The sequence below is a fragment of the Neopelma chrysocephalum genome, unplaced genomic scaffold, assembly GCF_003984885.1.
Source record: "Neopelma chrysocephalum unplaced genomic scaffold, ASM398488v2 Primary Assembly neopelma1_65b, whole genome shotgun sequence".
Taxonomy (NCBI): domain Eukaryota; kingdom Metazoa; phylum Chordata; class Aves; order Passeriformes; family Pipridae; genus Neopelma; species Neopelma chrysocephalum.
In genome coordinates this window covers 3,927,456-3,952,727 of record NW_020897723.1, presented here as the reverse complement: position 1 = coordinate 3,952,727, position 25,272 = coordinate 3,927,456, and the positions used below count along the sequence as shown (strand labels likewise).

Sequence of the window (25,272 nt, the reverse complement as noted above, 5' to 3'; positions counted from 1 at the left end):
ACTGTTTATGTTTTGACTTAGCAGCTTTTCTCGTGGCAAAAAGAACGGTTAAGAGAAATGCTCCCAGGCATCTCTGCCTGCAGATTCTGGGAGAGCAAAGGGGGCTGGCACACAGCTCTGATTCTCAGCCAATTTCTCCAGCACCGGATTATAAGCATCCTTCCTCCTCTTGCTGGAGTGCAGACAAAAACTGCATGTTCCTGCGAAAGCCTCCAGCCATAAAGACAAGATGGTGTGATGTTTAACAGAGCACGGTCTCCTGGCTCTGCCTTTGTGTCCCTGGGGTTACACATGGGCAGCTCAGGCCCTTGCTGGGCACCAACACGCCTGGATACCCACGGTGTGGGTACATCTCTGACTGAGAAGGTGCCACCACAGACACCAGGGTGCATCATCCCCAGAGAGGAGTGCACCTTTCCAGGGGGGCAAATTACCAAAAGCCCCTTCCCTGGCAGCAGAAACCTCCAGCAGCTGCTGGCTGCTCTTTCTCAGCTCTTCACTGAGTGAGAATGAGAATGAGCACTTGCATTTCCCCTTGGGCTCTGACGGTGAAAGCACTGGAGGAACATCTCATACTGCTGGAAAGGTGCTGATACCTGGGGCCTGGGCTCAGTGCCCACCTGGCTCCAAGATGCCTGGTCTGACAGGGAGACTTCAGGCTCTGTAGGTTTCCTTGGCCACAGCTTCCCCTCCCTGCTCTGGGGCCACCCAGGTCTGTAGGTGCAGCACTGTGTGTGCACCTCCTCCACCAAACAGTTCCTCACCAAGAAGCATCATTGAGTTTTTCCAGGAGTCATCTCATTCCAGGTGCCTCCATCCTGCAGATGACAAATCACTGCCTGAACGGACGGGCTGCACAGCGTGTCCCTGGTTGAGTTGAGATTTCACCCAGAACCACATCCCCAAGAGTTATTATCAGTTTCATTAGATTAATGATTGCAGAACCACCAGCAGCATCACAGATGAGGCCTTTGCGTTTGCATTCCCATACAGTAGCACCAGTTGCATGGTTTTGCTTAAATCAGGACAAGAGACTGACTGGAGACTGACACAGTGAGCCGTGACTTCTTGCTGGCTCCAGCAGCAGGGAGACAGATTTATGATGCCTAAAAAACACCAACTGGACTGGGAAATGGACAGAAATCTTCTTGGTCTGTGCATAATGACACACAGGACTTTAACCCCCTGCATGCTGTAAACTTCCCAGTTTATTCTCAGACTAGGCTGGTGGTAGAACCCCCACTCATACAGTGGGGTGAGGAAAGCAAACTAAAAAACATCCGCTCACTGCCTAGTCTGTCATCTGTGCTGCTAATAGTCATGAGCAGAGCACATGGTGGGCCTGCTGAGATAAAAGGAAGCTAAGAGATTGTTTGTACCATTAATACATCTCGTGATAAATGATGTGTAAAGTTTTACTGCAAGGTCTTAAGAAGGCTGTGAGGATGGAACACCAGCTGAGGGAATGCCAATGTGGGGGAAGGACTGAGGGGCAAATCCAGGGAGGCTGGGGAAGGGCTGGGAGCAGCCTGAGCCCAGAGAAGATGAGGGAAGGTTTCTTCCATCTCCTCCAGGTCCGTGTGATATCCCCAAGGCAGATGCAAGGCACTGAGATCTGATGGATGTTGGATGAGGAGGGCTGGGGCACCACATCCCCACTGGGGAGGTGGAACTGAAGACACCTGTGAGAGCTGAAATACTGAGGCAGCCACGTCCAATCCTGGTGGCTAAATATGCTCCTAGTGGGCTTTCTTGCTTTACCTTTTTAAATATTTTCCTATGCTATGACCCAGTGCTACATGGAATAAAGCAATTTTTCATCCTGAAAATGGTGCTTTGTCCTCAGCCCAAGGCTGCTGAGAAGCAAATGGCAGGTCACCATGACCTGGTGCCCGGTGAGCTGGAGTGAGCCAGGCTCTGTGCCTCTGGCCACAGTCCGTGTTTGAGCCTCTCAGCACCACTCCTGGAACAAATCCCCAGGTCCCTGTGAAGCTGCCGCCTACCCACATCTGTTCTCCATCAGTACCAGACCGTGCCATGCAAATCCTGGTGCTGAGGGCAGATCCGTGACTGGGGGCACTGCGAGCCCCTCTTCCCTGCCAGGGCTTTGAGATTCCCAAAGCAGAGGACTGATGCCATGACTATCTCAGAAACACCATGCACACATGAAAATTGGGCAAATGATAAAATGGAGATGACTTTTCAGGAGCAGAGAGATTGAATAAAAAAACAAGGCATCAAACTACACAGTTTATGCAACAGAAAAGATGTATCTTGACAGGAACTAATATTTTATGTGGAGCCAATAACTCAGTAGTAACAGATTTGCACATTTAAAGATGTGCTATTAGGAAGAAAACCCTGGTTTTCCCTACTTCTCATCAGAGTCCCTGACATAAACAACCTCCTCACTCTGCTCTCAGTGCTGCCTCCTCTTCCCTGACCCTCTCCTTCCTCCATGTGGGAGCTGCCACACTGGGATGGGCCTGTGGCTCCAGCTCTCCAGTGTGGAGGAAAGAGCACCCACTCCCAACACCCAGCAGACAATGCTGTGCGTGGACTTTGGGTGCAGAAGAGCCTGTCCCACATGCTCCGATCCCCCTTGCACCAGGGGCCCCCCTGAGCCCCACTCCCTGTGCCAGGGGCTGCTCTTGGCACAGGAGATGCTCCTCAGCTCCGCAGCATTAGTGATTTATGCTTGTGTGGTTACTGTGCATAGGGACAGTTTGAGCCCACCCGTTGGGGGAGTGTGACAGCAGTGATGGCAGGACCAGCTGCAGAGGGAGTTGGGATCTCCAGGTCATCCCGGACTCTGCCACAAGGCCACCAGGACACCTTTTACCCAGCCTGCCTCAGCAGCTCCCAGCACTGCCTGTGCCAGACCATCTGTCTGTACTCCCCGTCTCTCTCTGCCACAGCCAGAGATTTGCACAATCGAGCCCATTTAACTGGCACTGGAATCTTCCTACCTGGCGTGAGGCTCTAAGCCTTATCTGCATTTAGGAATTGCGCTAAGCCAGCAGATCTCCTGCGTATTTGCTCTTTGAAAGCCTGCTCTGAGGAGCTCTGGCAGGAGGGCCACATAAAGGGAAAGCCCCACAGCTCTAGCCCACAGATAAAGCTCTGCACCATACAAGACATTTTGATATTTTATGCCAGCATTTGGCACTGCTCCAGAAGAGCTCCGAGTTATCTTAAGCTTTACAAATGCAAAGCTAAAGCATTAGCAGGGGAATTGCTCCTAAGTCAAGGGTTAGAGGTGCACAGCAAAAAGGGTTCTTAGGGGGTGGTCTCCCGCTGGCTTTGGGGGATAAATGTGTATTTACCCCCCCACCCTGGCGCTCCCCAGCACTAAGCTGAAGGGCTTTACTGAAACACTCCAGCAAACCCCCTGGCTCCTAAGTACATAAAAGCATCAAAAAGTAAAAATGTATTTTAAACTATGGTGATTAATTGTGATGATGGATGGGGACAAAAATCTGGTTCTGTTCCCTCCTTTGCACGGCTGCAGAGGCAGTTCTGAGCAGAGGAACCGGAGGGGGTCAGAACACGATGTCACTCTGGGGGGTTGCTTTGTGCAGGCTCCTGGCCACACTGGCACTGCCAGAAAGGGCCAAGGGAACCGGATCTGCATCTGCACCCACCCTGGGCTACCCGTTTTGCCGGAATGGATAGTGGGAGCTGAGGAGCTAAAATAGATAGTCTTGAAATAATCTTGAAGGAGAGAAGCGAGGCAGCTGCTCAAAGCCTTGTGCCAGCCTGGAGCCCAATCTCACTCCAGGAAAGGTGCCGCAGCAAAGGGGACCCTGCGTCTGATCAGGGAGCTCAGTCAAGAGCTGGAGCATTGAAACAGCGACAGCAAAGGAACTGGGAAACAGAAAACAGGAAAGAGCAAATGGCTTCTAAACAGTGGAAATGTTCCGCTATGGAGGAGGAGGAGGGCTGGAAAGGGAGGATTAGCCAGCTATAAATACAAGCAGTGCTGAGTTAAAAGGCTAATTAAAATAGCAAAAAGAAATACAGCAGTACATTTCAGAGACCGTCTTGACTAACAAAGAGTTTTTTAAATCTGTTTGCAGGAGTGAATATGAAAGAGAAAATTGGATTCCTATGAAATGATTTCAAGAATTGGAGGAGGAAAAAGGTAATGGCAGATCTCTTCAACAACTAGTCAGGCTCCCTGACATCTTCATCTGCTGCAAAGGCAGAGAGAAAGCCGACAGGTCTCAGTTTTCATGTCTTAGGAGAAAAAAAAGAGCCGGTGACAAAGAATGGTTTGTGCAGAGATGGGGCACAAAGGGCCAGACGTTCTTCCCCAGGCAGCCTGGAGAGAAGTGACCAGTTTAATTACTCCAGGCTGAATTGGAGGGGCTGGAGCTCTGTCCTTCCCTAGGGCTGGGGACACTGCCCACCCTGGGGAGGATGGTGGGGCCCCAGGTCACCCCAGCTCCAGCTCACGGGACGGTGAAGCCAGCGTGGAGCAAATCCCCTCTGTGGCAGTGAACCAGTGAGCCCCTGGTGATTTAGCACCTACAGCCTCAGCATATGCCAGAAATGGCTTTAGCTTCCCCAAAAGCTGGAACAGATGGTCCTGAAGTTCTTAACCCATTAAATGTATACAGACACACACAGACACATGTATATACATATAGATATATATAAATACATCCCCCAGTTTGACACCTTGTACCTGCCTCATCCTACAGATATGTGAGGCTGGGCTGAGCCATGTGCTCCCCTGCCAGGCTCGCCCTGTTCTCCTCCTGTGACAGACAAGTTTAATGCTCCAGTTTTTCCAAGTCTTTGGGACACAGGAATATTCCAGCACTAAAACAGCTTGCACCTAGCCTGAGAGAGAGCTTGTCCCACATATCTGTGGGCCAGAGGCAGCATGGAAAAAGGAGGCTGTCACCAGAGCAGAGGCTGGTTTGGATTCACATCCTTTGTCTGGGCCCCTGGTAGTTTGGGCTGTAGTGTGGGGGTGTCATCAGACCTCTCTGCAGCTGGAGGAGAGGGACTGGCATCCCCAGAGCTCATGTCGAAGTAAACAGCTGAGGATAAATGGGATGACTTTTATTCTTCATCTCTTCATGATATCACTGGTGGCTGCTGTGACTAGAGCCACAGGTCACAATGACATCAGGCCATTAACGGGACAAAAGGGTGACAACTGGGATGATTCAAAAAGCAGGAACAGGGCAGAGGGGAAGAGGTGCTTAGGAGGAGCAGACACAGAGTGCTGCTGTCTCCTCCCTGGCAGACAGCATGAGCTGGCTCTCCGTGAACCTGCCCGTGGCAGTGGGCAGACAGGGACAGCGTGGTGGCTGCAGAAAGGGCTGCCTGGCTGGGAACTCTCTGAAATTAAACTAATTGCATTGCCTAGTAAATCACAACAGTAGCTACGATACTTTGCTCTTCTCCAAGGATGCAGAGTGGCTTTATGAGCATTAATTAACTCCAACTCACACAACATGCCTGTGAGGCAGGTACAATTAGATCCATGGAGAGGGAAGTCTGTAGCCCCAGGTCCCATGGCCTGGCAGCGTGAGGGCTGCACACACAACCTGGGAGATCTCATGGTCCACACAGGACCAGCTCCCTCCCTGGGGTGAGATTACAGCCCGGGAGATCCCACTCCCAGGACTCCACTCTAATTAACCATCCCATCTCCCTGTGCACTCACATCCATATTCATCATGACTTCCTAGAACAGACAAAAGGCAAAACCACGAGGAGTTTTGCTAATAAACAGCCACCAGTGGCAGCCCCCCAACCTGGCCAGGCCCAGCAGAGTACGTCTGTCCTCGTACCATGGGTGTCCTGGGCATGAGGCAGCCCCGGGGCCATGGGACAGGGTATGTAGGTCCCAGATACTCTGAGCACTTGGCTCTGTGTCCCTGTCCTCTCCCCTGTGAGATCCATGGGATGCCATCCAGCACGGTGCCTGTGCTCCAGGCAGCGCTCCTTGTGCTGTGGAACGAGCAGAGGAGAAGCAGAAAAATCCACAGACATGCACCTAAATAAAATATTTTAAAGTGAATTTCCCATGAGGTGTCAGCAGCTCTTTAATATTGTGCTGCCTTTCCTGGCTGATCATGTTGTCACTCCAGCTGGCAGGAAAGTGGCTGCCAGCTGCCTACGGGAAAAGGAAGACAGGAACATCTCATCTCGCTTGGGAGACCTGCACTGGCTCATCCTCCTGTGCCATTCTTAACTCCACAAACACATGGCTTCTTGCAGCAGGAGCACAAAACCAGCAAGAGGGTCAGCAGCACACGTACACTGCATGGATCCCTGCACTGTCCCCAGTGGGGAGTGGAGTGGAAGGTCCCAGCCATGAGGTCCACAGGGTCTTGCTCAGGAATGAAGAGCTCTGCTGTTCCCACAGGGGTGGAACAGGATGGAGCCTTTTACATCCCTTCAGCAGTGCCCCACTGGCCTGCCAGGACACTGTCCTGTCCCCAGAGATCTCGCCCTCCCTCCAGCAGCCAGTGGGATGCAAAGGGTAAAGCCCCAAAGGATAAACAGCTTTATCCTTTGGCAGGCCCTGCTGGGTGCTTGGCTGGCCTCTGTCCCGGTCCTGAGGCTGAGGGCATTTGAGATTGGAGAAACACCAGAGGCACTGGGGAGCAATACTGCGTGCACACAGGGACACCCTGTCCTGCACCCCTGACCCGTGGTGCCTGTGGGATGGCAGCACCCTGGGCTTGGTGACCTGCCTCAGCGTGACCACTCACTCGGTGCCATGCCCTCCCCCCTGTTCCAGTCAGTACCCCCTGCAGGGGTGGAGGCTGTGGCACAGAGCAGGGACAGCTGCTGCCAATGTCCCTGGAACAGCAGGAGTCACCCCGCTGGACAGAGGAGCTCTGTGCCCTTTGGCAAAGCCAATGCGGCTGAGCTGCACAAACTCACCAGGTCAAAGCTGGCCAGCTACAACTTGCACTTTTTGTGCATTGGGAAGAAATAGTTATTTCCCCTAATTACATCTTAAATGCCAAATAAATGCCCTGTCCTCTATGGTAATTGCAATGTCACCGGTGATTTAATGCCCACTCTGCACACTAAGAACCTGCACCAGATCTGCAAGGCACAACAACCTGCACCCCGAGTGCCCCAGCTCCTCAAAGCCATTCTGTCCCCAGATCTGCCAGCCACAATAACCTGCACCCCCAGTGCCCCAGCTCCACACAGCCATTCTGTCCCCAGCTCGTGCTGGGCCAGAGCACGGCTGCATTGGGCACCGGCTGACAGAGCTGCTCTGCCCCCGTGCCAGGAGCCATGGTTATGCCAAACTCACAGCCCAGTCCCAGAGGCAGCTCTGTGTCCCTCGGGGTGCAGTGCCCAGGCCCATCTGCCCCAGGGGCTCCTTGAAGCTTCTCGTGCCCCAGCCAAGAGACCCATCACGGTGCTGATCAACACCAGGCTGAACATGGGCATTGATCCCCAGCCCATCTCACGCCCCAGTGGCAGCACTGCCCTCCTCCCAGGACTGTCACCTGTGCCCACTGACAGCGTGGGAACAGCGGTGCCCAGGGCTGAGCTGCCCTCCCTCAGTTGCTGCTGCTCCTGAGGGGCAGTCACCGGGGAGAGGGAAAGGCTTTCAGGTTTAGCTTTGTATGTATATGAGGGTCTCAAACAGGGACACTTGCTAATTACAGTTCAGGAAACAACAAAAGGAAGTTCCAGGGAAAAGCTCAGCATTTAGTCTTCCCCCCTTTTTTCCGTATTTAAAAGAAATCATCTTTTAAGCATTAAAAAACTCCCCAGTGCAGCTGATACAAATGTATTGTAACCTTGAATTATATGGAGCAGGGCTGGCTTTCATTATTTATTAGCAAGATCAATTAGAATATTCTGTTTGCAGAAGAATATAATCCAATATGTACTTCAAGCACTAACAGCTAAATATATGCTTATTTAAAAATCAATCTAAAAGTCAAGGTTTCCTTTGTAAATCCTTACTACAGATTAAAAAAAAAAGCTTTGAGTTTTACCACCTGCTGAATGCCGTAGTCTCAAGGAGACAGATACACATTTTAAAACATTTCAAATGGGAATTGATTGTAACAGGCGAACAACTGCTGAACCCCCAGCACGGAGGGCTCATGGCATGCATGAGGGTTGTGCAGCTCCCACGGGTGGGCACCCCAGGCTTGCAGCCCGGCCCCCCCATGGGAGAGTGGGAACAAGCCCCCCCAGCCCAGGCAGTGACAGCCACCACCCCCTGCCTGCCAGGGAGGGCACTGGGAGCGTGCCAGCCGTGCCAAGGGACTTACAGCATCCCAGCACGGGCTTGGTTTTCACTGACTTGCCTGGGCTGACATGGAGCCAAGGCATCCGCCTGCCAACCCGGCCCAGGATCCGCAGTGTCCTCGCCTTTCTCCCCTGAATCACAGGTTTCTAAGATTAATTGTCATGTATAATTTATTGACCTCAGCCCTGACCTTGGCCCGGCGTGGTTTCTTTCCTCTGCACTGTGGCGATGGCAGCAGCCGCCTCTGGCAGGGAAGGGAACACCAGCGGTGTGGGGTGCTCAGCACCCGGGGCCCCAGCCACGCCATGGGGCTGCCCCATGGCCCCGGAGACACCCTGGCCACTCTGTCCCCACCCCTCAGAGCCACCTTCCCAGCTGTGCCAGCACCGCTTTAATCTCCCCCCTGCCGCCAGCCAGGCACAGTCTGCTCAGCCAGCTTCCTGCTTCCCCTTCTTCCTTAAGCCCCTTCTCTTTCGTCTTTCATTTTTAAATCTTATCTCCAGGTAAAGAGGGTATTTGATGGGATCAAAAGGTGACCTTTAACAAGGGTAGCAGAGCTTCAAACAATATCCCTGTGAGTTCACGCACACTCAAGTGTTAAAGGGAACAGTTCTCTGATCTCCTGTTCCTCGGTGGAAAAGTTTTTTCACAAAGATTTCTGCCAAAAGTCGATGCAGCAGACTGAGGAAACTTCCTTAAAACCCAGCACCTAGAACTTGGCACAGGCTGTCCTCAGCTTCTGAGAAACCAATCCTTTAAAATTTTTTGGTTTCCATCTTCACCAGCAAGTGCTCCAGCCACACCACCCTGCACCGAGGTGGCAGGAGGGTTGGAACTGGATGATCTTCCAACCCAAACCATTCTGTGATTCTGTGAACCTCTGAAGTGTTTCTTTCTCTGCTCAAGTTCCCCATCTCTTCCCAGTTCCCTGGGTCTAACAGATTCCTGACGATCCCCAGTCTTTCACTCAGCTGAATAAAATCCCTGGAACACCTCTTAGGCAAAGCATTCCAACTGTGGAGGGAGGTCAGACAGAAGCAGTCAGGGGTATCAGAGTGATTAGTGGGCTGGAAATGTAGCCAAACAGAGAGGGGAGGATGGACACCCTATGGCTGCAGACTGGGCCAGAGGGAGTAAAGCCCTGTCACGATGGGCCTCCCCAAGGCCTCCTCGGCAGCACAATGTCCTGCTCCAGCCTGAGGCCCTCCGAGCCACGCCAGGAGAGAGGCAGGGAGGGACCAGCAGCACGAGCAGGTGGGTGGCAAATCCCTTCCTGAGGAAATGGGGCTATCTGACCTATGAGCTGGGGGGCACTCCAGCTTTGGTTGAGACCAAGACCCACAGACCTCTCCTAAGCACCTTTTGGATAAATTCCAGGTGGGAAAAGAACAGCCTGGGCTAAGGGACGATGTGGGCACATGGCAGCACGGGTCCTGAGCTTCCACTCTGCTGTGGAGTCAACGGGTTACAGCGCTGTGTCCCCCCAGGGCCCTGGCAGACAAGAAGGGAGCAGGGAGAGCCAGAGAACGTGCTGTGCCAGATCAGGACAGTCCCACGCTCTCCAGTGGCAGCCCAGAGCCAGCACTGGCAGTGACACGACCCCCGTGCCACCAGCAAGGCGAGGGAACACAGGCAGGGTGTCCCATCCCTAGTGGAGCTCGCTGGTGCCTCCACACGTGGCAGGGTGCCCGGAGTGCCGTGGACAGACGGGAGCAGTGGGTGGGTGGGGATGACAGCAGCGTTAATCATTTCCGAGGCGCCGCAGACGAAGGCGGCAGCGCAGCCTGTGCCACCCCACTGAGCACTGAGCACTGAGCACGGGGGGCGAGGGCACGGCCACCCACCCCTGCCTGCTCAGCACAGCCAACAAGAGCAGGTCCCTTCCCTGTCCCCTGGGCAGAGGGGCGAGAGGCAGCAGCTCTGGGTGCTGCTGGGTTGGGATACACGGAGCTACACTCCCACCTCCAGCTCCTCACACACACACACATCCCTACAGCACCTCGTTGGGTGGATGGAGATCCACCCCTGCATGCCAGCAGCCAAGGGGTTAAAGTGTCTTGTTATTCCTTCCATACCCGGGCTCCACTTATTTGCAGCCGGAATTCCCCAGGAGCCAGGGCTTTTACTAGTGGCTCTGCTGTAGAACCATGTTGTTATAGATTGCAAGTTCGTTAAAGGTCAGATAACACAACACAATTGAATCATATTAGTGAGCATAGTGAGCTGGTATTTTCCTAGGAAAACCCATAAAGCAGATTGTTTGCTACAGAGAAACACACGTTGTATAGCAAAGCCAGTGTAATTCCAAACAAGCAGTTTCTGAGAAAACCCTCCCGTGCCACAGGTCTTTGGGGCAGGTGCCAGCGGGGCCGGGCACTGGGCACCTCAGGCAGGCTGGATTTCAGCTTGTGTTACAGCACCGAAATACAGTGCAGAAGATGAGTAGGGAAATAAACAATTTCCAAGTGTATTGTTGAGAGACAAATACTCGATACTTCATTTAATGTCTGGCTTGCAGGTAGCAGTTAATTCGAGACGGTGCCCAGCTCCACATTGCTATTAAGGAAATGCAGAATTGATTGTGAGGATGATTGAAGATTTCTGAAGAGCACAATTCCCAAGGCCGTGATGACCCTTCCTTTTTTTTTCTAATTTGCCAGTTATCTATTCAGACAAATTCTTTTATCGTGTTTATTTCCCTTCCAAGTTCCAATGGTGTGATTAATTATGGAACTTTGCAGTCCTACTTACCCTGCTGTACAGTCTAATTTTGCTTCTTTTTAAAATGGTTTTCCACCCAAAATAGTCACCTTTCCTTTTCCAGCACCTGTACTTTGTCCCACTGAAACCTGCTGTCATTAACCCATCCCACTGGTGAAGAATATCCCAGCAGATGTCCACCCCACCCAATTCTGCAGTTCCATCTGGAGGCAGGTGACACCAGTGGTCACTTGCTTCCCACTGCAGAGGGGCTCGGGACTTTCTGTGGGGAGATAAAAAGTGCAAATCTCTTTCTCCAAAAATTCAGGCACTTTTCAGACCCCAGGGGGCTGCAGCTCCTCTGCCAGCCTGGAAATTTTCATTTGGTTCTAGATTCAACCTCAGAACGAGAAAGGAATTGGAACCAGTACAACTGTTTTAACCTGTCCCAGTCACAGAAAGAGGGAGAAAAGTAATTAAAAAATAATTTTGGATATACAAAGCCACGTTTCCTCTCACTGACCTTCAACACCAGCATTGGCCGTCTGGTGAACGAAACACTGCCAGCTCCCAGTTCCACCCGTGCCGGCTCCCAGCTGGCTCCCAGTTCCACCCATGCCAGCTCCCAGTTCCACCCATGCCAGCTCCCAGTTCCACCCATGCCAGCTCCCAGTTCCACCCGTGCCAGCTCCCAGTTCCACCCATGCCAGCTCCCAGTTCCACCCGTGCCAGCTCCCCTCCACCGCAGGGCATCGTGTCCCAGCCAAACAGCGGCGGAACGCAGGTGAAAAAGCAAGCAGATTCAAATCTTGTTTCCTCTTTCTACCTCACCTTTCTCTTTTCTCTTAGATGCTCCTCAGTGTTGTAACTAATACGATTTGTGTTTAGCACGGTGTGGAACAAGAATGATTTATGTGTCTGTCCACACTACACGCTCCCAGTGCCATTGCAGCCCTGGAAGGGCGCTGCCAGAGCAACCTGGCGATAGCATTCTGGCACTACATGGAATTCTTTGTACACCCTGCCCACATGATCACTGCTACTCCTGGCTCTCACAGTGCCTGTGTGCTTTCCTTACACTGCACTGGGCTCTGCTTAGGGAGGAAATGGGACTGGGACCCCTGACCAGCTCCAGCCCTCGTGCCATGCGCCAGCCGTGCCACCTCCACAAACCAATCTGCAGATTTCAGTGATGTTTCAGCTCAGAGTGACTTGTGTCTTATCTAAACCAAAGAGGGGCTCAACCCCCGTGTTTCACTGCCAACAGCTACTGCACAGGCTCTGGCCATGGGGCAACTGAGCAGACCTGAGACTCGAGCATGGTCAGGAGCCCAGCACATGGAAGGCTGCAGTGACTCGGGTGCCAAGGTCCTGCTGAAAGTCTCTGGGATCTGTCAGGCTTTCCTGGTGGCTCTGAGTGCAGCTCTGTCAGCACAGCTCCTGCGGCTCTGCACCAGCAGTGCCCTTCATTAATTCCTAATGCTGCCCCAAGTACATCCCATGTCCTCCCTGGCTTGGCAGCCCCCGCAAGCCAGGGCACAGAGCACAGAGAGCTCCCTCCCTTCCTTCCACATATAACAAGAAGCCAAATGAAATAATGAAAGAAACTCATTTTAATGCCACAGAGGGAATTGTTTTATTGCTAAAGCAGCAAATAGAACTAATTGAATCCGCTGGAAGAAAAAAAAAAAAGGAGTGAAGGAATGGAAAGGGTAGGTGTGGAGCACAGACAGAAAGGGCGAGTTGGAGCCTGAATATTCATGGACCTGGAAACTGCAAATCCTTGAATGCAAAATATCTTCATAACTGATCATACTGCCAATGGCGATGCACATGCAGCTCAGAGAGAGGCTCGGAATGTTTGCATTTATAAGATTTTTTTTTTTAAGTAATATTATGGAAAAAATTCTCTGGTTTGTAAAGCTGCTTTGCACCTCCCTGGTAAAACAGAAAATCCTGGGAGTGGGCACCAGGACCAGTGCAGGTTTCCACTGGTGCTGAGCACAGGACAGGCAGCAGCGGACACTCCTGGGACATTCTGGTGCCCCCAGGGTGGGCAGGCAGCTGCCTGCTGCAGGGGGGCTGTGACATCCCTGCCACGGGCTGAGCACAGTCCTGCTTGGCCAGGCTGCTGAGCTGGGTCATTTCACCCCAAATCACCTCCCCTTTCACACCAGTTACACCTGCCACAAGCTTTTAAACTCGCTGTTCCCAGTGAACCTTAATTTTCAGTGGCAACATATATATTAATGGGGGGGGGTGCATTTTAATTAAGGCAGCACTCATGTTCTTCATTATAATACAAAGTCATCCAGCAAGGAACACCAAGGATATAAATCCCATTAATGAAGGAGGAGATGCGTATCCTGCACTGTGTGCTCCAGCACAAAGGCACCAGTACGAGATGACTCTCACACGAAGTGCAAGGGGAGAAAGCTGGATTAGAAATGCAGTTTATACTGCCAAGGGCCACACAACCTTCATCCAGCACCACTGCACCGCAGGCCCCCCAGTCTGCATCCTGGAGACACCCAATTCCCCTCCCCTACCTCAAGCTACTTTTCCCCCCCTCCAGAGAGAGCTGAAGGCACAAAACAGCTGCCTGGGTGTGCCAGTGGGGGCACATGCAGTGCCCAGGCCCCTCCTGGTCCCCGACACCCACACCTGGAGGACAGAGCCACAGGTGAAAGCCCTGAAATCCACCTCTCCGCAGAGCCCTTTGTCCCTCCCTATGCCAGCATCCCAAATCCTCACCCTCTGGGCACAGCTAAGAGCTTCAGGCTCCCCTCTGCCTGCAACATGCTCCAAACATTAGAAAAAGTTAATATGGGTCACGGGGTGAGGAGCTGTGCTGGGCAGTGCCAAACTGGGGCACCCCGGGGAAGGGACCCCAAACTGGGCAGCAGGAGATGCCCCTGCCGTGGTGCCACAGGACCCTCGCCAGCCAGAGCCCTGCTCCCGCATCACCGCTCCGCTGCAGCCACAGCTCTGAACTCACAGGCTAATAAACAAGCTCCTGGCCACGGGAAAGCACTTCTCCCTTGCCTACTGCAAAAAATGGCTGAGGAGTTTCTGCTCGGGTTTTCCAGAGGAACTGGTCTGCGGCAGAGACACGGATCATCTCCCGCAGAGACAACCAGATCCCAAGACGAGAGTGCTTCGGAATCTTATGTGGGAACAGAGTAATAATAAAACACCTTTCTGTAACTTTAGCACCAGTGGCTCTAGCAGAAAAACCTGTAATGATCTAATAAGACATTTCCCCTGCTGCCACTCCAGCCTCATGAAATCCAGGATAGTTTGAGCCATAAATCCATCCCAGCTCTTCCTTTGTCATTAATTGTCAGGCTATTTGTATTACACATTTCACATACCAAATCAACTCCAATTTCATGGTGGGCTAGACTGCAGAAATGCTTCTTTTAATCTTTTTTAATTCTAAAGTGGTACAAATTTTAATATTTTCTAATGGAGTGTATATTTTACTCACATCTAACAATATCTCTACAATTTAGGAGCAATAAAAGTCAAGCTCCCGTCTATACGATAAGCTTGCAGCTCTATTTCCAAAGTTCAATCAGTTAACCTTGGAGAGCAATAACTTCCCTACAATGAATAACGATGCAGAATAATATTTAGATAGAGATAAACCCTTTTTGCATAGGAAATTGCATTATGATTTGCTAGGTCTACAAAATTCTCAGCGAGATGCTTTAGTTTACCAAAGAAGTTGTTGCCTCAGGCATTTTTCCACAGTGCTTAGATTTTTTTGGGGAGTTTCTAGAGGATTTTGAGCTGAGTAAGGAGCAGTTATTGTTCGTAACACAGACGTGTGCAGCAGATCCAGCGGCAGCTCCTGCACCCTTCTCCCTGCGACGGCAGCACAGGATGAGCAGCCTGAGCAACAGCTGCCCCAGCCCAGGGAGGGTGTGCAGCCCCGGGGTCTCTGCCCCTCCACCCCGATGGTGGCCCCATGGGGGTTTGCCCTGCCAGCCCCAGCCCTGGGAGGTCACACACAGTCAGGACATCACCTGCAGCAGCTGCCCGGCTGCCCTGGATTTTGCTCATTCTGCCAGACACCCAATTTTTCGGAGGGAGCCATTACCATTCCTGGAGCAGGAATGCTGCTTAGTGCCACCCCTTTGCTGCCGGGCCCCAGGCAGGTGTAATGCCCTCCTGGGCCCCAGGCAGGTGTAATGCCCTCCTGCCTGCGGCCCAGCTCAGCACCAGCACTGCCCACAGTGCTGCCATCCTCCCTCACCCCATGAAGTGCCATCCCCGCTGCACTGTTCAGCCCCCAGAGCCCCTCCAGTTCACACCTGGCTCTGGATTTGCCTTTCTGTGCCATGTGAACAGCTCATGTAGAGGAGGTAGAGCCCTTTCCTAGGGTATCCTAAGGTACCACTGTCTTTCCATGCATCCCTCAGCTCTGCAGGCACCCCGTGCCATTGAGCACAGGCAGTGGTTGGTAATTTGGGATTAACAGGGTTCAAATAAAGAGCCCTGAAATGAGCTCAGAGGTGCAAGTGCTGACAATGCAGGGGACCAGCAGTTGGATCAATGCTGGTGCTCCCTGGGGGAAAGACCAAGGAGGGATGAACCAAAGGCCACTTAAAAACCTCCAGCAGCAACAACTTCACGATCCATGGTCTGCCATTGGCATTTCTTGAGTCAGCAGTTTGGATGGAAAAGGGTCGGTTTGTTCTTGAACAAGCAGGACCAGAGCCGAGTCACTGACAGTTTGTCACCTGCACAGGTGACACAGCCCCTTCCACCAGGGCTGAGCCAGGAGGGGACCTCTTCCCACGTGTCTGGGGCTCAGGGCTGGGCCGTGGGCAGGAGGCAGCAGCTGAGCCTCCCGGGGTGCAGGGGCACCTGCAGGAGCCCCAAAGCCTCTGGGGCTGGTGCATTGCCCTGTTGGTGTCACACAGGTTGGGGGGTTTGTCTCCTCCCTGGCTGGGTACAGCAGCTCCAGGTGTTGGCTGCTGAATCCAACCACAGTTCAACACCTGCTCCTGACACTGATGTCGGCTTCCCATGAGCATCCTCACAGCTTGCTTAATTTTATGAGTGTCCATCAAGAACAAATACAGAAAGGGCAGAGCTGAGGCTGAAATAAAGTTATTTGCAGATGTGGATGAACACTAATAGAAAGTATAGAATATCACTGAATCCATCTCAATGCAAGATGAAAGGAAATACACTCTAAAACAAAGAAGAGCTGCGGATTTGGGCTGCCCCAGCAGATCCAAAATGACTACTGCTAATAAAGGAGGGGGCCAACTCCAGTCCAGCCTGACTCTGGAGGGAATGGAAATCAGATTTTAGCTTGAAATGTGTTACAGCAACCTCTATAATACAAAATAAAGTCTGGCAGATGGAGTTATTTTTATCCAAAGCCAGTTCTGTTCAGTAGGTCGGTGGCTATAACCGATGTCCCTTTACTATTTCGTCTCCCCCCAGGTCCCCCTGCCTCAGTTTCTCCAGGCACTGATGAGATTGGAGCAGACAGCTGCCAGTATATTTTGGGAGGATCCTATTTAGCTATAAAAATCAATTGTGAATTTTGCATCCACCCTCAGCATTTGGCCTGTTTATATTGCCAAATATATTCTTTAAAGAAGTACTGTACTTCACAGGAGAGCTTGTCAAGGTAAATACCTTCATTTACATAAAATGTGACTAGCAAATGAAATGTTAAAGCCATAAAGAGCAAGTTTATGATCCATCGTTGATGCCTGGATGTATAATATGACAAGAGGGGAAATACTGCGCCTTGCAACACTTACTAAATTGGTGTGTTGACTCTGGGGATGGAAACGGGAGATTTGAAAAAACAGGTTGGAGGGGTTTTAGAGGGTTTTTTTTTGGTATTTTTCTTCTTTTCTTTTTCATAAGTATGAATCCTTTCCCCAGCCTTCAATATTTGGCTTTTAAACACCCTCCTTCAGCTTGGAAACAGCAGCTACCTAAATAACAAAGGGGGGAAGCAGTGCCCACCTGCCATCACATGTGGAGCAGGGCCTCAGCAGCAGCTTGGCCGTGTCCAGGGAGGGGACCTGCTCCTGGCAGGACCAAGGCACAATCCTGCCTGGCTGCTCCCCCCCATGCACCTTTGATCTAAACGGGAATTTCTCACTGTGACTGAAAAGACTCTTAAAATTTAGGGGTTTCCTTTAAACTTTTTCAAACATAGGGGAAACCAATTTAAAGCACCTCCAACTCTAAATAATACCTTTTAATAAGTGGATCAAAAAGCTAAAATGAAATGCTGCCCACACGCACACAACAGGGAAATTACAATATCCACACTGGGTGCTCTGGAAAGTTTGATCATGCAGGTTCCTCACCTGGACTCCGTTCCAACATTTCAGCCATTCATTCATGCTCATCCTCTCGTACCCTTTGCAATTCATTGAAACCACTTCAAGGAAAAATCATTTGAAAGAAATTACCTCTGTGTATCACACCCCGAGCAGTGAGAAATGTCCCACACGAGCCGCTCCAGCCCCCAAAGCAATAAAATTTCTGCTGAAGTGCCTGAAATAACGACTCAGGGAAAAGGAGTCCCCATGACAACAAGAGGTAAGAGAAACCCATGAAAAGCAAAAGGCTGACCTTTGTCGATACAAGGTGTCACCAATTTGTGTTGGGATTTTGACTTTGAAAATCAAAAGCCTTCACCCATAACTCTCTTTGAGAACCTGTTGGTCCTTCCTTGCCAGTCTGGGCTCCACGTGGAGCAGGGTGAGCCTTGCTGAAGCAGGGAGCAAATGCAGGGGTCAGGAGCATCATTCAAACCCGGGAATGTGACCACCCAAATCTTCCCCTTTTGCTTCTCCAAGGGGTTGTTTTTACCCAGGCCTATTCTCAGGTTTCCTGTAACTCTACACACGTGAACAGTACTGTGCTCACACAGAGTGTGAAGCTCACAAACTTTGCCATCGCAAATAACACTTAAACCGTTATCAGCAAAGCACTGGAGCGTTTACTCAGTGGGTTATTGAACAAAATCCTAGAGAAAGGGTGTTCCTGAGACTACAGTGCAATTGCTAGATGATTTCGGGGCTGGTGACATGCCAGTTCCCTACATGTTCCAAGGGATGCTCCCACAGTCACTGGAAGAGGCATCCCCCCCCGTGCAGGGTTGTTGTGATGAGCCCTGCACCCATAACCCTCCCAAGGGAGCTCTGGGGCTGCTCCCATTCACAGGCTCCCTGCACACACTGGGGTCAGAGCACAAGCAGGGCAGGGCCCAGCTGGGCAGGGTGCTGGGATGTGGCCCTGGTCACCCCCCCTCCACTGCTGAGGGAGTGGGGCCAGACACCTCCCTGCCAGGCCTGAGTGGGGCCGGTGCCCAGGGGCTGCCAAGGGGTGTAGTGTGTGCCACGCTGCCTCCCCTTCCTGCTCCCACCCTCCTTTTGCACTTTGTGCCCACAGTCGCCTGCAAACGCATTTCAGATGGAGGCAGAAGTGGCGACCAGCCCTGCAGGTGCTCCAGAACCCTCCTGCCAGCGTGCTGGCCCTGGCACTTCTCTGACTCTCTGTGCAGGAAGAGCCAGTGCAGTGCACAGGGGCTGCGGGGGCTGAGAGCAGCTGCCCTTCCCATGGCTACCACTGAGCAGCCTGTGAAGAACCATCATCAGGTGATAAAACACTGCAAAGAGACCCAATTCATTCCTGCAGCCCATCCCTTCAGCTGAAACAGAGCAGAAAGGAGGGAGACAACTGCTGCCCAGGAAGGGTGCATGGTGGGTTCCTCTGGTTTAGAACACAGGGCAGGGGCAGAGCTAGGAGACTTCCAGTTCTGGCATGCAGAGGATTCACTCCAATAGCTCCGGGTGCAGAAAAAAATCCACACCTGATGCTGAAGTGGCCTCTCTCCAGTCCCCAGATGGGAGAAATGTGGAGCCAACCAGCAAAGTGCCCGACCCCTGCTTGCAGTCCCCTGCCCAGAGCCGAGCCAGGCACGGGTGGGGAGGTTGGTGCTGCAGGCATGTACTTGCTCTGCACGGAAGCCTTGAGCTAGAAAAAGCAGGATTGAACCCAGACTAAAGACACAGGAAAGGTGAAGGAGACAAGGTGTTAAAAGAGGTGTTACACGGAAATACTCGTACAGCCCTCAGCCCAGGATAAACCCAATGCACTGGATCCACGGAGGAGAGGCAGCTGAGTCACCACATTTCAGCAAAAGCCAACTCACAGCAGGGCCCAGAAACAAAATCAATACACTTTCCCTAAGTTACCCGAAGTGTGGCAGGTACAACACTCTGGGAAGGCCTTTTGCTGCGAAACACAGCAGTTGCCAGGCTCTGCAGCAGTGCCCGTGGGCAGCAGCAGACCCCAGTCCATCCGCCCGCTGTCGGTGTTCCCGCTGTGCTGCCAGCACAGGCTCACAGCACTGATGGAAGTGGTTTGATTTCCTGAATGCCCTCAGCCCATCAGAATGGCACAGGCAACACAGCAACACAATTACAGCTCACAGCAAGGTGACGCTGTGTGGGACCAGGCTGAAACAGCCCCGAGCTGTTGTGGCCCAACAGCTGTTAGGGGATGCTGCAGGGGGGTCCCAGCACACACCCACAGACACAGCCAGCACCACTGCTGCCAGCAGCCACAGAGGAAAGAGCCTGGTGCTCCAAGGCTGGATCATCCCTGTGCATGCAGGGACAGACCTCCCGGCCCAGGCTGCAGGTCAGCAGAGGAAGGGAGGCGATGGCCCCGTGGGGAACAGGGCCCATGGCAGAGATGACCATGCACAACAACTGCTTCCCCCACACGGACAAGCCAGATGCACGAGTCGCAGGGATGAGACTGGGAGCACCATCTCTGTGGACAGTCAACAGCTCCCTGGAACCGAAGAGCTCCCTGTCATGGCATCATTAATTATTTGTATGAGGGCAACAGCTCGCCAAATAACACACAGGCCTAACTGCTTGGGAGAATGCCCTGAAAAACCCAGACAGCCAGTGCAAACAGCATCAGACATGCAAACCTATCGTGGTGACTGCTCCTGAAGCAGGGCCACTCCATGCACACAGCTAGTGCAAGAGCACAGCACCAGAGCCCCAGGACAGAGAGGGGAACACGATCTAATCGCAGACAAAGCTGCAGCCTCGCTGTGAGGGTTCCATCAAGGAGAAAGCAAGAAGTAAAGCAATGTGCGTGTATACAAAGAATTCAACTCTTCCAGTCAGTGAACTTTAAAACTCCTCAATTTCAGCTCTCCACCATCAGGTGTTCTCTTTGCATCACGGAGATCATACTTGACTTAAAACTGCAAGTTTGTTTTAAAAATACTGATACAGATCCCCAGTTTTTCTGCTAAAGGCAGGATGTGGAGAAAGCACAAAGGGACAGAACTGAACCTCCTCACCGTGCTGAGCCTGCAGGCAGCTATGAATGGTGGACTGGGACCACTTGGGCTGTTCCACTCAGCCCAGAGGGTCTCTGGGGTGCACAAGTGCTGAGGTCTCCTGTGCTGGTGATTCGCACCAGCAGAAGGACCCAACTAAAGCCCCCCCATGCCAGTGCTTGGAGGTCCCACTCCCTTCACACAGCCACCCGCAGCGTTTCTCTCCCCACACCCCCAGACCAGTCACCAGCAGTATGTGAGCATCCTGAGGTGTCAGCATCTGCAGGGGTGATCCCATCCCATGGCTGACAGTGCTGGCACAGGGCAGCGTGGCCACTGAGCAGGGCCAACAGGATCACCTCCCCTTTTTCTCCAGTCACACAAAGCCACTGGGGCCACACTGACTCCAGGGCTCCTCTGCAGACCCCTGCCCAGCCCCCTGGTACTCAGCTTCCACAACACCAAACCAAGACCTCCAGACCACAAAGGGACAACCTGTCCAGGTGTCAGACACTGCAAGCAGCTTGTAGTTCCCATGATCCACAACATCCTTTCATGCTTGTGCACCCCTGATCCACACCCAGGCAGGGAACTCGGTCACGTCCCAGATGCTGCGTCTGCCTATGCTGGTAACAAGCATTTGTGGATGTAACCCCAATTCCCTGGGCTCAGAGGCTTCCCTGTCATTCTACTGTCCTTGCTGTGCTCTCAGGAAGGCTCCCAGTGCTTTTCCAAAAGCAGGATGGCTTGGGGCAGAGCTCACGGCATGGGAGATGCCCACTCAGGCATGAGCATCGTGCTGGAGAGAGCAAACTCCTGAAGTCCAGCCTGGTCACTGGGGCTGTGCAGGGGGTTACCCTGTGGTTGGGCACATGAGGGACCAGGGGAACACTCAGACACTGGCTAAAAATCAGCAGCAGCTCCCACAGGGACAGACAGCATATCCTGCAGGTTAGAAGGAAGGAGCAGGTGGAAGAGAACAATTTCCAAGGGAACAGCAGAGCCCTGCTCCTCGCCACAGCAGGACTGAGCTCTGGCACATAGAGGGGATGAAGTCCAAGTTCATCACCGAAGATAATATTTACTGCCAGGAATCAGTGTCCTGTGCTTAAGAAAGAGAGATGAAGATATGCAAGTGGCACACACACCACAGAGAGGTGTGATCACACTGCTAACAAAAGGAAAGGTTTAAAGTCTCTTCCTACTCCCCTTGGGCACTGTTTGAGGGCAGTCAGGTACGTTCTGCATTAGGGGGAAAAAGGCAAGTGAAGGAATTTATCAATGAAAGTTAAAGTACAAGGGGGGATTGGGTGCCATCAAGGAAAGCTGTACCATGGAAGTGGTCCTTTAGACACCCCACCATTAGGATGGACATAATCACAAATTGCAACCACACAAACAATTCTGGCAGCATAACAATAACTAACTAAAAGGAGTCTCAGTTCATTCACACCAGTACGTGCGTGCAAAGACCTACATTTGTGACTGCCACATGAACTCTGGCTGCTGAGCTACAGCCACTGCAGACAGCAGCCAAACCTTCAGCTTTCCCTACAAGTTACCAGGCAGTGTGGAGCTGCCATCCTGACAAGCCACCCTGCCCCAGCAGCACGGAGCCAGCATCCCCACCACGCCACCCTGTCCTACAGTGTTGGCAGCAACTCCAGCTTCTGAGACTGCCCTGACTGAGACCCTGGACCAGAGACCCACAGCGCTTAGGGCTGACCAATCTCAAGGCAGCAGAGACACAGATAACGTGGCATGGGGCAAGCACAAAGAAATGGCAGTGTCCTGGTGCCAACTCCATTTTACAGGTGGAGAAGCCAAGGTGGGGAAAGTGCTTCCCTTCCCTCCTGCTCTGCCAGGCTAGGAGATACTCTTGGGACTGAACCACAAAGCAAGGAACCCCAAGGGTCTGCCATTCCCCTATTTCACTACATAAGAAAAAACCTGACAGTATTAAAAGCTCAGAGTGTATAATGCATCAAAAGAAGTGCTATATGCAATATATAAACAAGTGATAGAAGTCACTGTAAGGAGATGCTGGCATAAACACTTCAATAGTTGCTTCTTTGCTTAAAGAGCATTGACATTTCTGTGCATAGGAAAGATCTCCAATTACTGTACCTGGGACACAGCTGCGAGCCGTCAGCTTCCCTGGTGCACTCAATCAGGTAATCCCAGAGAAGGTCAGGAAGAAACAGCTGCTGGCTTGGGCAGTGATCTCCCCCCATTCTGTCTTTGTTTTGTGTTTGCATGGCACCAAGCTGGTCCGTGACAACAGCCCAGCACCGGCACAGCACCAGGGAAGCTGTGGGTGCTGCTGAGGTGTGAACCACCAGCACTGTCCTGCCCCTGCAAGGCTGAACACTCTGGGAAGGAGGGGGCAGAAGCACATGTTTGGGTTGGGCAGGTGTAAAGGTGGCTGTAGGTCAGGCAGCCAGGGCATATCCTCAGGGCTGCAATATCACTTCTTTATCCCATGCCCAGAGCACTCCACCAGCCTCCTCTGCCCAGACCCTCTCACACCAGCTCTAACACAACCTGCTCTTCTGCAACCTCCTCCCCAGCGCAGCACAGCTCCAGGGCTAGGAATGAGCTGCACAAACCAGAGAGCTGATGCAGGGATAGAAAATACCAAACTGCATTCTGCAAATGAAAACCTGTGTATGCCTCTTACTCCACGAGAGAAGTTACACACACTCACTAGCCCTTTTCTTATAGCATGACTTTAAAGATGAAAAAGCAGCTGCTCACCATATTCAGCGCTTGATCTTCTTCTCCCTGTTTTGAATAAAACCAAACCTTTTTATATGCCACTTTCTATCCTCTTCTACCAAGTTTCTAAACTTATATTTCAAGATAAGCCTTTCCTGCAAGAAAATCCAGTACAATAAAATACTGTGTCTGAAATTATATTTATAAACACAACAAGCACAGCCAGTCCTTTATTCCTTCCCCCCACTGGTGCAGCACGCTGAAAACACTCTCACAGACAACTGCACTTTCTCAGTGCTGACGTCCACTTTCTCAGAATCCCTATGGAAATTCACACAGAACCAAGTGGGTGCCACACCAAGCGTTATCAAGACTTTGCTTCCACAATTGCCACAGAAAACTGCTTGGAGCTCCTCACATTTAAATGCCCCTGACATGAAGACCACGTCCTCTATTGCAATAAAGAGTGACCAGATAATCCAGGTAGTAACTAACTTCCTGTCTCACATTATTTTTTCCTTCATTTTCAGAGCAGCTAAGCAGCTACCATACTAAGAACAACAAAAAGTTCAGCAGCTCAGCCACAGACCACTTCTTATCAAGAAACAGTATGGGTTGCTTGGAACCGTGAACTACAGAGCTACTGGGAATTTGCAAGTTCCACTGATGTGCTGTATTCTTCTCAGAGATTTTCAGAGAGAAACACTGAGCTATCACAATCCATTGATTTGCTGAACTGCCGAGGCACTCAATGCTTCCTTACTGCAGTCCAGTGTTTTCTAATAACAAGGACTTTCAGCGTAAAATTCCCTTAAGACGTTACCCAACATCAGACAACAATATTTAGAGACTTCTTCACTAACAGAATTAGATACTGTCAACGGAAAAAACTTCCCGATGTAGAACTTGTTGAATAAAGAGTAAACCTCATTTGTTCAGCGAAGCCTGCGCTCACATGAAAACAGCATCCTTCTTCCCTTCAGCCCAGCAGCACCTGGAACAACTTGCAATCTTGTTTATTTCAGTAATTATTAATTACCGACCTATTTAGGCGTGTTTTACACCAAGTGCAGCTGAACCGCTACAGTCTGCTCAAGCACTCTTGAGTGACAGAGCAGGATGTTTTTACACATTTTCTGCCTTCCCACCACAACAATGCGTTTTCAGTCACCACCGCTGCCAGGTGCGGCCCCCGGGACCTCCCGCCCGCCCCGGGCTCGGCTCCGGGCTCCGCACCCGCCGCGTCCCGCAGACCCACGCGGGGTCCCGGGACTGGCGCCTTCGCCCCGGTCCCACCGCCCAGCCGCGTACAGAGGCCGTTCGGCTCGGAAACGAGGACCCCACGGCCCTCGGAGACCCCCGGGAGCACACGGGAGGCTCCCCCGCCCCGCACATTCCTCCCCCCGGCCGCGGGTCGCGCCCGCAGCCCCCCGCCCTTACCTGTACCACTCCAGCCCCTTCTCGTAGTTCCTGTCGAAGAAGTGGGGCTCGGTGCCCACGGCCCGCACGTCGGGGTGTGCCCGGATGGCTTCCAGCAGCGCCCGCGTCCCCCCCTTCTTCACCCCGATGATGAGGGCTTGCGGCAGCCGCTTCTCCCCGTAGTCCGGCGTGGTGCTGCTGCCGCCGCCGCCGCGGCTGCCCGGGCTGCCGGCCCGGCTCAGCTCCTCGTCCGTGGTGCTCGACTCCTGCGGGTCCCTCTCGAAGGCTCCGCTCTGCGCCGTGATCACCTCCCCGGGGGCCAGCGGCGTCCGCAGCCAGGCGCCCGCCGCCCCTCCCCGGCTGCCGTTGGAGGCCCGCGGCGGAGCGGCGGAGGGGGCCGGGGCGGAGGGGGCCGGGGCGCCGGGGCTGCCCGGCGGGTCCGCGGGGGAACGCGGGGCCACCGTGCCGGGGAGCGCGGCGGGGGAACGCGGGGCCCCGGGGGCGGCCGTGCCGGGAAGGGCGGCGGGGGAACGCGGGGCGGCCGTGCCGGGAAGGACGGCGGGGGAGCGCAGGGCGGCCGGACCGGTGCCCCCCATCAGGCTGTAGCACAGGTAGGTGAGGCAGAGGGAGAGGCTGCACATGCAGAGGAGCTTCCGCGCCGGCGGCCCCTTAGAGCCGCGCCCGCCCGGCACCCCCGGCTGGGCGGGGGGGGACATGGCTGCTCCCCGCTCCTCGCCCCGGGCACCGGGCGCACATGGTGTCAGCCGCCGCCCGGCCGCCCCAGCCGCATGGGGCGCCGCTGCCCGCCCGCCCCGCCGCCGCCGCC

The 25,272-nt window shown here is 52.9% G+C and overlaps 1 protein-coding gene across 1 annotated transcript in view; it reads right to left on the bottom strand.

Moving 5' to 3' along the window:
- The window catches only part of LOC113967999 (heparan sulfate glucosamine 3-O-sulfotransferase 4-like), a 52,820-nt gene extending 27,631 nt beyond the window's left edge, over positions 1-25,189 (bottom strand). The window contains exon 1 of the mRNA XM_027684131.1: positions 24,468-25,189. Coding sequence (XP_027539932.1) covers positions 24,468-25,162 — 695 coding nt within the window. The 5' untranslated portion in view covers positions 25,163-25,189. The remainder of the gene's footprint in view (positions 1-24,467) is intronic.
- Between the last annotated feature and the right edge of the window lie 83 nt (positions 25,190-25,272).